Source organism: Trichoderma breve, chromosome 2 (assembly GCF_028502605.1).
Source record: "Trichoderma breve strain T069 chromosome 2, whole genome shotgun sequence".
NCBI classification, from domain to species: Eukaryota; Fungi; Ascomycota; class Sordariomycetes; order Hypocreales; family Hypocreaceae; genus Trichoderma; species Trichoderma breve.
Genome location: NC_079233.1, coordinates 2,444,361 through 2,458,699, shown reverse-complemented (window position 1 = coordinate 2,458,699; position 14,339 = coordinate 2,444,361). Strand labels below are relative to the sequence as shown.

At 51.9% G+C, this 14,339-nt stretch overlaps 6 protein-coding genes across 6 annotated transcripts; 3 read left to right on the top strand and 3 right to left on the bottom strand.

Moving 5' to 3' along the window:
• Positions 1–773: 773 nt before the first annotated feature.
• T069G_02980 (DNA replication and checkpoint protein domain-containing protein) lies at positions 774–2,250 on the bottom strand (the record flags this gene model as incomplete). The annotated part of the gene is made up of 2 exons (XM_056170190.1): positions 774–2,050; positions 2,109–2,250. 2 exons carry the CDS (start codon positions 2,248–2,250, stop codon positions 774–776), a joined length of 1,419 nt encoding a protein of 472 aa, XP_056031082.1.
• Positions 2,251–2,740: 490 nt separating this feature from the next.
• T069G_02979 (ring finger domain-containing protein) lies at positions 2,741–3,826 on the top strand (the record flags this gene model as incomplete). The annotated part of the gene is made up of 1 exon (XM_056170189.1): positions 2,741–3,826. The coding sequence occupies one exon, from the start codon at positions 2,741–2,743 to the stop codon at positions 3,824–3,826; it is 1,086 nt and encodes a 361-aa protein (XP_056031081.1).
• A 580-nt stretch (positions 3,827–4,406) lies between these two features.
• T069G_02978 (DSBA-like thioredoxin domain-containing protein) lies at positions 4,407–5,090 on the top strand (the record flags this gene model as incomplete). Its single annotated transcript, XM_056170188.1, has 1 exon — positions 4,407–5,090. The coding sequence occupies one exon, from the start codon at positions 4,407–4,409 to the stop codon at positions 5,088–5,090; it is 684 nt and encodes a 227-aa protein (XP_056031080.1).
• A 166-nt stretch (positions 5,091–5,256) lies between these two features.
• Positions 5,257–6,081, bottom strand: T069G_02977 (DASH complex subunit spc34 domain-containing protein; the record flags this gene model as incomplete). Its single annotated transcript, XM_056170187.1, has 2 exons — positions 5,257–5,953; positions 6,011–6,081. The coding sequence occupies 2 exons, from the start codon at positions 6,079–6,081 to the stop codon at positions 5,257–5,259; spliced, it is 768 nt and encodes a 255-aa protein (XP_056031079.1).
• Positions 6,082–6,970: 889 nt separating this feature from the next.
• On the bottom strand, positions 6,971–7,489 carry T069G_02976 (uncharacterized protein; the record flags this gene model as incomplete). Its single annotated transcript, XM_056170186.1, has 1 exon — positions 6,971–7,489. One exon carries the CDS (start codon positions 7,487–7,489, stop codon positions 6,971–6,973), a length of 519 nt encoding a protein of 172 aa, XP_056031078.1.
• Positions 7,490–11,208: 3,719 nt separating this feature from the next.
• On the top strand, positions 11,209–13,744 carry T069G_02975 (transcription initiation factor TFIID subunit A domain-containing protein; the record flags this gene model as incomplete). Its single annotated transcript, XM_056170185.1, has 2 exons — positions 11,209–13,428; positions 13,490–13,744. 2 exons carry the CDS (start codon positions 11,209–11,211, stop codon positions 13,742–13,744), a joined length of 2,475 nt encoding a protein of 824 aa, XP_056031077.1.
• Between the last annotated feature and the right edge of the window lie 595 nt (positions 13,745–14,339).

The window sequence follows — 14,339 nt, the reverse complement described above, 5'->3', positions numbered from 1 at the left end:
AAGAAAGAAAAAGATGCCATCACGGCTTAAAATGCAATATAAGTAAGCGAAGTAGAAAAAAAGAAAAGCGACAGTGGAGAAAGTCTCGCATCAAAAGAAGAGAAAAATTGGAAAAAAAAAAAAAATCTGATAACAAAGAAAGCACAAAAGAAAACGAAGGAGCACTTAAGAAAAAGGATGCAGTATCATGTTTGTGTGAAAAGGAAGACAGAGCCTTTGTTGTATGGCCTAATCTGGGACCTAAGCGCTTTGGCTGGTGGGCTTTGTTTGAATGAAAGAGTGTGAAAGGAAAAAGAATGCAACTAAAGAAGATAAAAAAAGATCAATATAGAATAAAACGGAAGAATTGAATGAAATGAGCCGCATCTCTGAGCATATTCATTCTGGGTGCCCATCCTAGAAAGACATTGATACCAGGGCTTTTGTTTGGAACATCACAATAAGCTGAATGGTGGATAGACCACCTAGCACTCCAGTGACTCGACACCCGATTGTTATATCAAGAAGCAGAAGCGACAACTTCACACTCGATTAACCAAGGCTGGCCTTGATTGTCACAGTTTGACTTCATCCATTGTCTAATAGGATTACTCAAGGTCAACATAGGTAGTTTAAACACAAACATATCGCTCTTAATTCCAACATCTTCCAAATGTATTTACTGTTTCCATCCTGAAGAACGCCCGGTATGCATTTTCCGCTACAGCCCATGTCATAATATATCTTACTCTTCCGTTTGATCCCAAATATTGCTCACCCATTTCCCTCCAGCTTCATCTCCTTCTTCTGAATCGGCTGTTATAGCCTGGACCGCCCTTGGCACCATGGTTACGCAGCTTCAGCCTGTGGAAGTTTGCATGTGCCAGCTGGTTCACCTTGCGAGTCGGCTTCTTTACCACTCCTTCCTCCTTGGCGGGCTTTTTAGCCTTTGTGTCTGGGGTATCATCTTCATCTCCGTCTATAAACTCGCCGTCAGATTCGCCTGCGACATCTGACCTGCCCGTCTGAGCTTGTGTTTCTGCAACGGTATCGTCTTCGTCCTCCTCCGCACCGCTTTCATTGCCTTCTGCCACGTTCGTTGGCCGTTTGGTTCGAACTGGCCGCATGTTGACACGTCGTGTTGTTCGCTTCTGACCCTTCTTCTTGAATATCTTCATAGGTCGTCCGTCCCGGTCTACAGCGTCTTCTGTAGGGCTGTCGTACATTCCTTCATCATCAAATCCACCCAATGGTAGCTGTTTAGCTTGGCTATCTGGCTCCAGTATGTCTTGCTTTGGTTCTTGTTTTCGCGGCTTAACGGGAGGCTGAATTGGACCTCTGGACTCTGCTTCAGCGTCGGCCTCAGCCTCACGTAGCGCCTCGAGATCATCGTCCAGCACCTCTTCTTCGACTTTCCGAAGGCTGGCTACTATTTCGCTCAAACCACGAACCAAAGACTTCCGCGGTAGCCTTAGAGGGGGGGCACCAAACGTTGTGTTTTCGTCTAGTGTCGGGAGTGAATGTCTCTTTAGAAACGCAGGAGTGTCGAATTGCAGTTTCGATATGGACGAAGGCGTCCCGACTGTATTCTGCCCATCTCTCTTCTTCATTGGTGTTGAAAACAGTTTTCGTTTGCTCGTGGAGGTCGGAGTACGGCCAAGATTGGCTGCAGCATCCTCAAATAAGCTGCTTCTGTGCTTACTGGGGGTTGCGAGGGAAGTGGTTGTGTTACTCGCCCCCTTCATTGGGCTTTTAAACTCCCTTTCCACCAGTAAATCAAATAAACCAAGGACTTTGCCATCTCGTTGAGGTGTCGGTCCAATGGACGTTACTGGTGCTGGACTAAATAGCTTTCTAGAGATAGCCGGACTGTTCATATATTCCTCGCCGTTTGGAGCCAATCGCTTCGAAGGGGTCTCGGCATGCTTTGCTCGCTTCATAGGAGTTCCAACTGGTGCGCCGTCCGATTTACGCTTCTCGTGTTTCTGCTTGGATATAGAGGTATCTGGAGGAGGGACTAGTTTCCCAGCTATTATATCGCGGAGCTTATTATAGTCTTTATATTTCTGAGCTGTTGCAGATTTAGCGAGGCCAGTTCATATTGAAGGATTGTCGAGCCGTGGACGTACCTATAATGGGGGTATTCTTGATGTCCTCTCTTCCCGGCTTCTTCCCACCGTGTGTCTTTGCCCAGTCTGCCTCCCATTGCTTCAGGTTTGCTCGCACTTTCTGAGCTCTAGCTTCATACTCTTTCTTTAGGTTCTCGTCCATGGTAGCCTCGGCAGTGGGAAATTTAGCGAAAGTATATACCAACTGGAGTGGGAGGTGATGGATTATAGTAACACAAGTGACATATCTTTTGCCCCAAAAGAAAAGAAATAGTCAATGACCAAACGGGAGAGGGAGGCAGACAGGGAAGCAGTTGGGGAGACTGGAAAGCTCCTTTGTTGAAAAGCGTCATGTGGGGAACTGCAAGTCGCGAATGGCAGCGCGCTGCTTGTCATCAATTTAGCACAAAAGCGCGTCTTGCAGAAGCACTTAAACACTACAGGCCGACTCCACTGAAAGCCCCCTGTGGAAGCGCCAATCACGACACCTGTGGCGCTTAAACGCCCTGTGCCGGCTGGGCTACTGCGCCCCGCCAATCGAAATCCAGCGATTCCGCAACATCATCGATGTCTCGCATCTTGTCTTTTTTGCATCCTCGCCACGCTCTTTGGCAGCATTTTCCAGACAGCCTCAACACCGTCGCGCTGCCTCCATGGAAAGCGGACTGGCTGATGAGAATGACGAACTCCAGCGCAAAGTCCTCCAGAACACCTTGCAGGAGGTGGCGGCAAGAGAGCAGCTGGGCGATAGCAACTGCTGCGTCATCTGCTTAGACGCTGTTAGCGATGCTTGCGAACTGGATCCTTGTGGACACGACAGCTTTGACTATGTTTGCGTATTGAACTGGCTCTATGATAAACCTCTGTGCCCTTTGTGTAAGAGAGACGTTACCAAGGTGCACCGAGGACCCCCTGAAAGTCGCGAAACGACTGTCATTGAACCCAAGCCACAACGACCTGAGCAGCCACCTTCAACAAGGACATACTCTCACCAAGCGTCGTTTCTTCGTCCCCGAAGGCGGACAGCGAGGATTCCCAGGATTACGGCCGATGATCTGGATGCTGAAAGAATCCAAGCACACCGGCGCGATGTTTATTTGCACAAGAGATTCTCAAAGCATGTCGGTTCAAACCGACTTTCTCTTTACCGAGAACTGACACCGAGACTGTTCTGCACCGACGAAGCTCTTGTTTCCCGTGCGCGAATGTGGATTCGCCGCGAACTGCGAGTATTTTCATTTCTCAATGCGGATGAATCTGGCCCTTCCTCGTCTACGGCTCGACCAGGAGATGCAAATCAAGCCCAGGCGCGGCGAAGAGCAAACAACGCCGAGTTCTTGCTGGAGTACTTGATTGCAATCTTGAAGACGGTGGATATTATGGGCAGTGCCGGCCAGGCAGAGGACATGCTGTCAGAGTTCCTTGGCCGAGACAACGCACGGCTGTTTTTACACGAGCTTCGGTCATGGCTTAGGAGTCCATTTACAAGGCTAGAAGATTGGGATCGAGCAGTACAGTATGACCCAGTTGTACCTGGGGGTTCGTCACCTGCTTCTTCTTCAGCCCTGGGGCCGGGACACGGGCGCCGTGAGCGTGCATCCTTGACACAGCGCGGCCTGGACCGGCCTAGAGGAGATTACTACCGGCCTGGGCCCGCTCAGCCTTACCGAGATGATAGGCGAAAACGGCGGCATGAGCCGTATAGGCCGGAGAGGCAAAGAAGGGAGAGGAGCGCTTGACGCCGACAGTATATGACAAGGGCCAAGTGCCGGTAGCAGAGGCTCTTATGACATGTTTGAAGACGATGCTTTGGACACAACGGATAGAAGGAAATGATACCCCAGAACTACTAGACGGCGATGATTCTACACGGAGTTATTTAGGCAGCCTCACTATGAGACTATCTTATTTTTAATATTGTACCTGTACATATGATTTATTTATAAAGCCAGCCGTGCCACTCCGCCACTAATGGATAAGCTGTGTAGAATACGCCCCTATTTCTCGCTCAGGAGTTCTGAGGTTTCGTCGCTGCCTACGGCGGACTTCCGCCGACATCAAGGGACTTCCGCCGCCATGAAGGAGTTGAACGCGCAATCGAGAATAAAAGTAAAACACAGCCTCGTTTAGGCTTTTTCTATCCCTTGTAGAATAGAATGCATAAAATGTTATATAAGGGCGAAGATTGATCGACGAGTTCAGTCTGAGAGCAGCCAGCGCTTCCCTATATGTCAAGACAGGACTCAATTCTCAACACCATCTCTCCCAATCTGATTACAAGTACAACAAAACACATACTCAAACAAAACAAAAGAGACAATGGCAAACTACGACATCAAAATCATTTCCGACACCGTCTGCCCCTTCTGCTACCTTGCCCGCGCCCGCATCGACCGCGCCATCACTCTCTTCAAGAAGACCGTGCCCAACGCCTCATCCTCCACCTTCACCATCCGCTGGCACGCCTTCCAGCTCGACAAGTCCATTCCACAAGGCCAATCGACCTCGGTACAAGATATGGCTGTGCAGCGCTTTGGCGCCGACCGCCTTGCCGCCAAACGCGCGCGGATGGCTCAACTCGGCGACCAGGAGGGCTTCGGCTTCACCTTTGCGGGCCGTATCGGCAACACGCGCGACTCGCACCGGCTGTCGCACCTGGGCCGCGAGCTGGGCGGTTGGGAGCTAGAGGATAAAGTGCAGACTGAGATGATGAGGATGTTCTTTGAGCAGGGCGGCGACATTACGAGCTTTGACGACTTGAGCGGCGCGGCGGAGAGGGCGGGCATCGAGCGGGATGTTGCGCGGAAGTGGCTCGAGGATGGGAGTGGCGGCGAGGAGGTTGATCGGGAGGTGGAGGAGATGGAGAGGTTGGGGATGAAGGGCGTACCCAAGATCTTTATTGATGATGAGTTTGTGGTGGAGGGGGCTGATGATGTGACGGCCATCTTTGAGCAGCTGTACAAGGCGAAAGAGGCCAAGGAGAAGATAGAGATTCAAGGGTAATTGCTTTTTTTTTCTGTTCTGTTAGTAAACACATATGTTTGAAGGTAGGGATAGAGACGAGGGGATATCTGTAGCTTTCCGAAGGACATTTAATATCATACTCATACAAGGGGGTATCATTATTCTCACTGCCCGCTTATGCGTCTACTGGTACTCATCGAACTTCCTACGTGTACATGTTTCTCAGAGCTCCGAGGTCCTTCTCCATAGACTTCAGTCTGGCTTGCAGCTCCCTCTTCTTTGCCTCCATCTGCCTCGTCTCTTCCTCTTCCCTCCTCAAATCATCCTCTGTCCACTCATCTCCACCTACCTCCTGAGGCTCCTCCTGGGCCTTTTCACCCTGATCCATCCAGTCCTTGTTCATGCTTGCCAGCTGCTCAGCCTGCTCTGCCACCTTGGTCTCGTAATAAGCCATTGTGTTTTTCCCATTCCGATGCCTCGACCGCAACGCCGTGATCCGCTCGCGCGCTCCCGGCAGCTCGTACACGCCGCACAGCTTCTCGGCGCCGCGGAGCAATACCTCGACATCTAGATCGCCTTTTCGATCTGTTTCCCCACGCCGCAGCTGGTCGTGCATCTCGCCGCCCAGCACGGCAGCCACCGCGGTGCGTCGATGTGGCGCGCCGCGGGTTGTAGGGCCCGTCGTTACTTCTCCCGAAGCGACATTGAAGACTGTTTGTCGGCGGTTCTTGGGCTTGATTTCGCTCTCGGCGGATTTTGAGGGTTTGCTCGCGGCGGCAGTGGCAGGAGGTGGTGGAGGGACGGAAAACAGAGCGCGTTCGTGGGCCTCGGTATCTCGAATTAAGGCTGTGATGTCGTGATTTGATAGTAAGGCGTTGGTGAAGATCTTCGGAGGTGGGAAACTGCCGGGCTGTCAACTTGGAGCTCCTCTCTTCTTTGGGCGCGACGCTGTGTCTTACGGAAGGGAGTCAATTCCCTGACAGGAGCTTTGTATTTGCTCGAGGTGAGCTAATAGCAATGACGAGTCCATGAGTTGATGTGAGATCTCGGCACGCGTCTAGAGGAATTGGAGTAGTCAAATGGCGTATTCGTCTTTGCTCCGCAGAGCTGTAGTGGAAACCAAACGATATAGGAAATTGAGAGTCAGCAAACCGCAGGATATGGCAATGGAGACCGGTGAGTCGGATAATGTTTTGATGGCACGAGGTTGATGTTAGTATTTGATATTTAGCACATGCCGGCGCCACCCCACCAAGATCTGAGGTGGCTTTTGAGCTTCAACGGCGGTCCACAGCGGGGCTCATCTACTACTAATGTTCCACTCAAGCTAAACATCCTTGGATTCATGATTGACGAGGTGATATAAAGCATTGAACAACAGCTCACGGCAGGAATGTCCTTCTATTGTCTATCAACTCTGATGTCTTCTACAAATGTCTTCAAGTATCAACTGCAAAATATCAAAACACTCTACCGCCACATATTCGCTCGTCTAAAAATGAAAATAAAACAACTGATGCAGGCTCAATGATCTAAAAGGTATCGAAGGAAGAAACCCCGTTCCGGTCTTTGCTGAAATATAAACCAAGGACGATGCAAAAGAGGACTTATTGCAATGGGTTCACCTCAGCTGGATACATGTCTTTTTGTCGCATCTCCAACCCATGTAAGAGATATCTAATGGTTCAGATTGCAAGATAGTTGCGCCGTATAAGTATATATCAATGTCAGTGTCCGGTAGTAACTTCGCTTCGCTTTGAGGCTTCGATGGCCCCCTCTAATTTTATCGTAACATCATTCGTCGTCGCGTAACTGCTTTGTAACATGTCCTCCTTAACAGCCCAAGCAGCGAACTTTTTTTTGGTTGGATGAGAATTAATTTTTTTTGTTTCTTGTTGCTTCTCCTTCTGCCCTTCTCTTTAGTTCGAGTCGGTATCCATTACCTCAGCCGAAGAGTATGGTAGCCCTCGTACGATACGAATCTCCTTGACGTATTCATCCTCATCTGAGTTGGGTTCTTCCAGCTCGTCAATTCGAGGTGCGGGAGGATCCTGGAAGAGCAAGCTTCCGCGGTGGACTCTTTTGCGGAAGCGGCGAGCACTGGAACCGGCTTCGTTGACATCAAGAGCACAGTCGTTGTCATCCGAGTCACTTAGCTCGCTGTGCGTCCTCTTGCCAAAGCTGCTCGACATGCTCACTCTTCGGATGCGTTTCAGCTCCTGCTGCCTCCTCATGAACTCCGACTCCGCATCATCCTCTTCTTCGGGCTCCGCCTCATCATCGGATGCTTCGTTGCTGCAGTTGAGGTTCTCGAGGTCTTGCATCATATCCTTGTCCAAATCCCTATGTCGAGACGAGGATCTACTGCTGGTAGACTCGATGTCGGACTCGATTTCAATGGGATAGAGGACATCTAGACCATCGCACTCGCTGTCCATGGGATCGACATCCTCAATCGTAAAGCCACAGCTGTCATGGGTGCTTGTCGCCGGGCCGTGCGCGGATCCTGTTCGCTTAGGCTTGTCTGGCTCCGCTTCAGATTCAGATTCAGATTCAGATTCGGAGCTGGCTGAGTCCAGATCTGGCTCTGCATCCGCATCTGCACATGCGTCTAATTCATCGAAATCATTTTTTCCTGTCGAGATTCGTCGCGACCGTCGCGAGGAGTTTGGTAGGCTGACAACGCTAGCGCTGTCGGAGGATTCATCGTCGCTCGCGTCCTCATCAGCTTCTGACGACGACGACGATCGGGGACTCAATTGCTCTAGCGGGCGATAGCTGAACTGATGGCCAGTGCCATATGGCCTGATGTTCGGGTCTTGGGCCAGGGGGTTCGTGAATAGATAAAATGCCGCCTGGGCATTCTTGCGAGGGAAGTGTGGTGAGGTGATGGGAGTGTCGGGCGGTGAAGCTGGGTCGGCGGTCTGCAGCGCCGACACATGAGCTGGCGAGAGCTTTAAATTCGGCGTTGATGACCGCCTCTGCGAACTTCTACTTTGTCGGCCCATGGCTGGTTGCAATGATGGCGAGGGAATTAAAGCAACAGAAAGGTGTAGGTGAGCAATTTCAATCCGTGTGAAACGTATGACTGAATGAGCCGCTGGGGGTCTGTCTTTCTTTTTATCTGGCCACGGGGTGGTCCGTTGTGTCGGTCGTCGATGACCCTCGTGTCTCGGATCAGGGTCGCGAGAAATTGCTATCAATTGGCCGTGGGTCTTGAAATTGCGTGGGGTGTTTTCGCTTGGAATGAGAAAAAAAAGGGAAAAAACAAGAGGTTGCTGCGCGGGGGTTGCAACCATCAGCATTGAGGCAGGGGAGAGACAGCAGGAATCATGGCACGTACATTGATTGTCCTTGTAATTGCGCAGTCTGGGGCCCGTGGCGATTTGTGAGAGGGGGGTTCTGGTGGAGAGAGGCGACAAACAGGTACAGGCAAAAAGCGAGAGAGATAATAGCCAGTAGATGTCGATGCGAAGAGGGCGAAATGCGTCAAGGGGTCAGGATCCAGAGTAGGAACCTCCAGCACGGAGAAGTAGTGACTCGGACTGTGTTTGGGAGCATGATAATGTTTCTGGAGGGCCTGGGGCTGGTCGGCGTGTTGGTGACACCTAATGGCACCCACACGGCTTATACTCGTACAGTAGCTTGTTGGAGGCTAAAACGAGGGAGAGGAAAAAGGGAGGTGTAGGCAGGAGATGAGAGCGATTCAAGGGGGAGGAGAGGAGAGAGGAGAGGAGAAGAGAGGAAGCGAGAAGAGTGGGAGAGGCACCAGGCGCACAGGAGAGGATATATACAAAGGAAGAAGGTGTGATGTAAAGAACCAAAACAAAAGGGCCAAATTCAGCCCTGGGCGGATCTGCGATCTGCTGCCTGGATGCTGCAGACCAACTTTTTTGCGAGAGCTGCAGGCGACAGGCGAATGACGGGCCGTGAATGGCTGGCCGAGGCGCTGCGGACGGAAATCAATGGACGGGTGAGGCCCTTTTAAAACGCAGGACATGGAACTCCATGTGCATCAGCCGAAGCGTCGGGTCAACGGGCTGCTGAACCTTGTTTCAGCATCTGGAGAGGTGCGGGATCCTGCAACGGTGGTCCATGCATGGCATCCATACAGCTAAAGCATGACGCCCGATTTCAAGTCCCATTGTCGTAGCAATATGGTGTAGACTGTGGTGTATCTACATGAGGTACTCTATCTACCCATCTGGCATAATCTGGTGTACGACAACGCCTCGCTCGCACGTGCCCCCCAGCTTATCGCAGAGACCGCGTCTTCTCTGGCAATTCCAGAATGCTCATGTAGATTAATTTGCATTCTGCATAACGCACTGCGAAACGAAACCCGTGTGGGATTTGGTCAGATTGGTGCGGTGGCTGCTCTAGCTTCCGAGGCGGATGGTGTGGCACGACGCCAGCGCTGAGAACTGCGGCCGCCAGCGAATCTTATGATTGATTGGATTTGGCCTTCTCCTTGTTTACGGCGCATCGACAAAATGCCATCAATTCGCTCCCTCTTCCTGTCGGATGCAAGGGCGCGGCATCCTGGCGGTTCTGACAGCTCCATCTGGATGTCCGAGTCCTCGTGCTTCGTACCTTGACCATGATCGACCGCGACAGGGGATTGTCACTCGCATTGGGCAGCAATGCTTCGCCGAATTGCCTGTGGTGGCCTTATTGCCCACTTGGACTGCTCCCCAAACCTGCTTCCATCGGAAAAGAACATTCCATTTTTCGGTGAAAATCGCCAGGAAAAGATGCGGGTTTTTCTTCCTCTTCTTTTGACCCCATGTCTGTCTCGCTCTCTCTCCTTTAGGTCAACATGAGATTACGTCTGGTTATCTGGTGCTGAGGCTGGAGCGCTTCGATTGTCCCCAGCTGCAACAATGCAGCCACCTCATGCCTCTGAAATAAACGGGGCATCGTATGTGCCTGGACCGGTACGTGTACAGGAGCAGCTTGGTCTCCAAAGCCAGGGCTACTTGATTGGATGGCCATGGCGAGCGCCTAGTAATTGCAAACATCATCAATTCGTTGTTCGGGGCATTGGCCTGTGTTAGTAGACAGTGCATGTACTACGACGGACAACTTGCGCTTTGACTCGACAACACAGGTCAGGCTCACTCAGGGGAGTTTGGCAGGCCACCGACCGGCCCTCTTTCTTCAGGAGTTAGGAGAGTTTGTTCGCATGAGAAGAGGCTTGAATATAGACTTAGACGCACTGGCCTCCTAATACGAGGCATACCGCGTAACATAGATGCCCAATAGACGCTGATCTCTGCTTTGCTTTACGAACAAGTGCCCCTCGTAAGCTGCCACTACGGCTAGTACCTAGTCGGCATCCAATGCTGCAGTATGTCTGTGGAGTTGATATGGGGATTCGTCCACCTCGCGTCAATTACTATTGCTTGAATCAGGCACAATAGACAATTCAGCAAGCTGAGGGCCGACGGAAGCAGGAGGAGCTGCCGCGGAAAACATCTCCAGTCTAGTGCTTTATGTATGCAGCTCTCAGGAGACTTCTCCACGGAATGATATGCGCTAAGTCATCATGCTATTCTTCCCCTTCGTCATCGGGAGTGGCGCCAAAAGCTCAATGGATGTAATTTTGTCAAGTCGGCAGACAAAGAATTATTCAATACTCTTCTGAGGACAAGTTCAAATACATGGCGAAATGCGAATTTCAGAGTTTTGATCTAATCCGGTAAAATGCTGAAAATGCTAAAAATAGACCCAATCGCAGGTAAAGGACATTGGGGAGAAAACTGCGCATTGAATATAGCTGTTCAAGCTGAGATTTACATTATTCGGTGCGCCAAAGTCTGTATATTGCGGCGTCCTAGAGAGTTATATTCGCTTATATAATGACATTGTCTCGCGCACCGGTTAAGCCCCGGTTCCGTCCCGATGCAAACGATGACCCGTTGCTGGGGCGAACTTGATTGGCTGTGGTGGCGCATCGCGAGGCAACTGTGATAGCCTTCCCAGCGAACCTTCAACTTCACAACGCGTCTTCCGCCCGGTGCTTCCTCATCTCATTTGATTGCAGTGCCATTGCGTTACAATATATTCCATCGGTACCACTTGTCGTGTTGTGCTTTGCAGCTGCCAGCTCTAGTCCATCACCGAGTATTAGCGCGCACCCGATCGGCGAACGACAATGAATACCGCCCCGGGCCAAATGGCCCAGCAAGGCCAACCCCAGCCTCAGGGCGTACAGGCTCCTGCTGCTCAGAACCGGCCTCCAATGTACCAACCCGGCCAGATCAAGAATCTCCCATATCTAAGCGATGACGAAAAGACCAAGTACGAGCAAGGATTGCGGGGCCTCTGGACTAAGATGAATGGATCTCCAAACAACAGCTCAGACCAAATTGCTGCTCGACAGAAAATTATCGAGTTCTCCAGGATGTTGATTACGAAGATTCAACAGCGAAGGACTCATGCTGCCCAGCAGCAGCAGCAACAGCAACAGCAGCAGCAGCAACAACAGCAGCAACCTCAAGCCCGGCCGCCAGTAGCACAATCGCAGGCGCAGGCCCAATCGGCCCCGAATGCCGCTCTGCAAGCCCAAGCCCAAGCCCAAGCCCAAGCCCAGGCACAAGCCCAGGCTCAGGCTCAGGCTCAGGCCCAGCAACAGGCCCAGCAACAGGCTCAACAGCAGGCTCAACAGCAGGCTCAGGCTCAAGCACAAGCACAAGCCCAGGCCCAGGCTCAACAGCAGGCTCAACAACAAGCTCAACAGGCTCAATCACAAGCACAGCAACAAAAGCCGCCAGGTGCAGGAAACAACGAAGCTACGGCTACTGGCGCGGTTGGTCAGGCACAGAATGCCCAAGCACCAGCGACGGCAACGGCCGCTGCCACAGCGGCAGCGGCGGCACAACGTCCCAAGATACCCGAAGCCTTCATGCAACACGTTAATAAGATGACATTTCGGCCTCCGGTGCAGCTTGCAGACAAGTCTGTCGATGCTGCCAAGTGGATCGAGGAAATGAAGGAACGATATGCTCGGGCCCTCATGACTATGGAAACTACCAAGAATAAAGTTGCTAGCTGGGAGAAGCTGATAACCGACCGGGCAGCTCAGGGAAACCCTCTCAAGGAGGAGGAGCAACGGCAAATTCAGTTGAGAAAAGACCAACAATTGAAGCTCTATGCCGAAGCCCACAAATGGGTGGAAGGCGTTCGAAAACAGCAGGGAACCCTTCAACAAGCACAGGCTCATGCCAACCAGGCGACTGCTGGTGCCGCCGGTGCCGCTCATGCTGCAACCCAGCCCGGCAACGCTACTCCAGTCATGCCAGCTGCCTCTCCGGCAGCAGCAGCTGTGAACAAGCCCCAGAACGCCGCGCAAATGGCCAGCAATGCTGCTGCAGAGGCAGCCAAAAACCAGCAGCAGATGGCTGGTGCCAATCGAGTCCCAGGTCCAAATGGGGTTGCCTCTACACCTACACCTACACCGCAAGCACGGCCCGTTCCGAACGCGGCCGTCACAGGGCAGCAGCAGATGCAAGGCCAACCGCAGATGCAGCCTCAGATGCAACAACAGATGCAGGCACCACAGCAACCGCAGCAACCGCAGCAGCAGATGCAAATGCAGATGCAACAACAGCAACAACAGCAGCAACAGCAACAGCAACAGGCACAGGCACAGCTGCAACAACAGGTGCAACCCCAAGGGCAGCCCCAAGGACAACCTCAGCCACAGGTGCAAGTCAAGACGGAACCGCCGCGGCCCGCACCAGTCAACACCGCCCTCGCTTCGGCTGCTGCACAGGCCCAGGTTGCTCAACAGACTGCATCTCCTGCTCAAGCAGCAGCGCGAGTACCAACCCCACAAACTGCAACACCCGTCACTGGCCCAGGACAGCCAACACGAGCTCTCAGCCACTCAGCAGCAATGTCTCTCGCTAACCAGAGAGCGGCTGGAAGCACTCCTGGAAGCGCACCGCTGCCTAACCAATCTGCAAACGTCAACACAGCTGCCGTTACGGCTACCACTACCAACCCAAATATGGGAGTATCGGGAGCTCAACTGCAGCAGGGCCATCCCCACGCCCACCCTACGCAGCAGCAGCCTACCGTGCAGCCGAGAATGCCGATCCCCAAGCAGCTACCAGAAAAGGCTACTGCAGTGCCTCAAGGAGTGGCCATTGGCGGCGGCGTTGTTCCCGGACGGCCAACCATGTCCCAAGGCGGAGGAACGGTGGGAGGTGTCATGAATCAACCGGCAGTTCCCAGAGTACCCGCATACAACCACGACGCCGAGGGTGACCACGTTCTTAGTAAGAAAAAGTTGGATGAACTTGTACGCCAAGTTTGCGGAGGATCTGCAGAGGGCCAAGATGGCAACCTCTTGACTCCAGAAGTAGAAGAGGTGAGAATACATTCTTTCAATGAAGTAAATGCGCTGTGGACCTGACTAACCGTCGCGATAGAGCGTTCTGAACCTAGCCGATTCGTTTGTTGATAATGTCCTGCACTCTGCATGCAGAAACTCCAAGGAACGCGGCTCCAAGGTGCTCGAGATACGTGATATCCAGCTCGTACTAGAGCGAACTTACAACATCCGTGTTCCGGGCTACTCTTCGGATGAGCTGCGTACGGTACGCAAAGTTCAGCCTTCTACAGGCTGGATTGCAAAGATGAGTGCTGTGCAAGCTGCCAAGGTGATGCCCGGAAAGGGCGAGTAATGGATCTTGAGCAACTGTTGTCATTTTCACGATGAAATTTGGGCGCAATCATTAGCTCAGCTGCTGCAGCTGCTGCAAACGTTCTTGAAATTTGAGGTTGGACGGTAATGAGAATGGGTACGAAACGGCGTTTCAGGAAAGGACAATACCTGGCTAGGTGGCCATCTACTATTTTACTTTGCTTTTCATCAAAAAGGGTCAGCATTCCCGGATGTCAAGGTCTGGCTAGTCCTGTGGGATATGGGCAACCATTGTGATTTTTCGTCTCAACGCTATGGAGAGGGATATGGCTTGAGGATATAGATAGAGGCTAGCAGCCAACAGATAGTCACAAATTGCAGCATTGAATCCGATATGTGGCGAAGCTCTTGTCGTGAAATTGGAGTTTCTTGGTAATGAGACCGTAGCGCAGCAGCCTTGCTTGATTTGGCTCGCGGTGGACGAGCAATGCAGCAAAGTTGCTTGTATTGAAGGAAGCGTCATTTTCACCTTGATATTGAGTATCTTTTTACCTCAATATGTCTGCTGTTTGTTTGCTGTTATTACCTTTGTACAGGCAGGGAGATGTTCTATGCACTGCCGATGTCGAGTTATT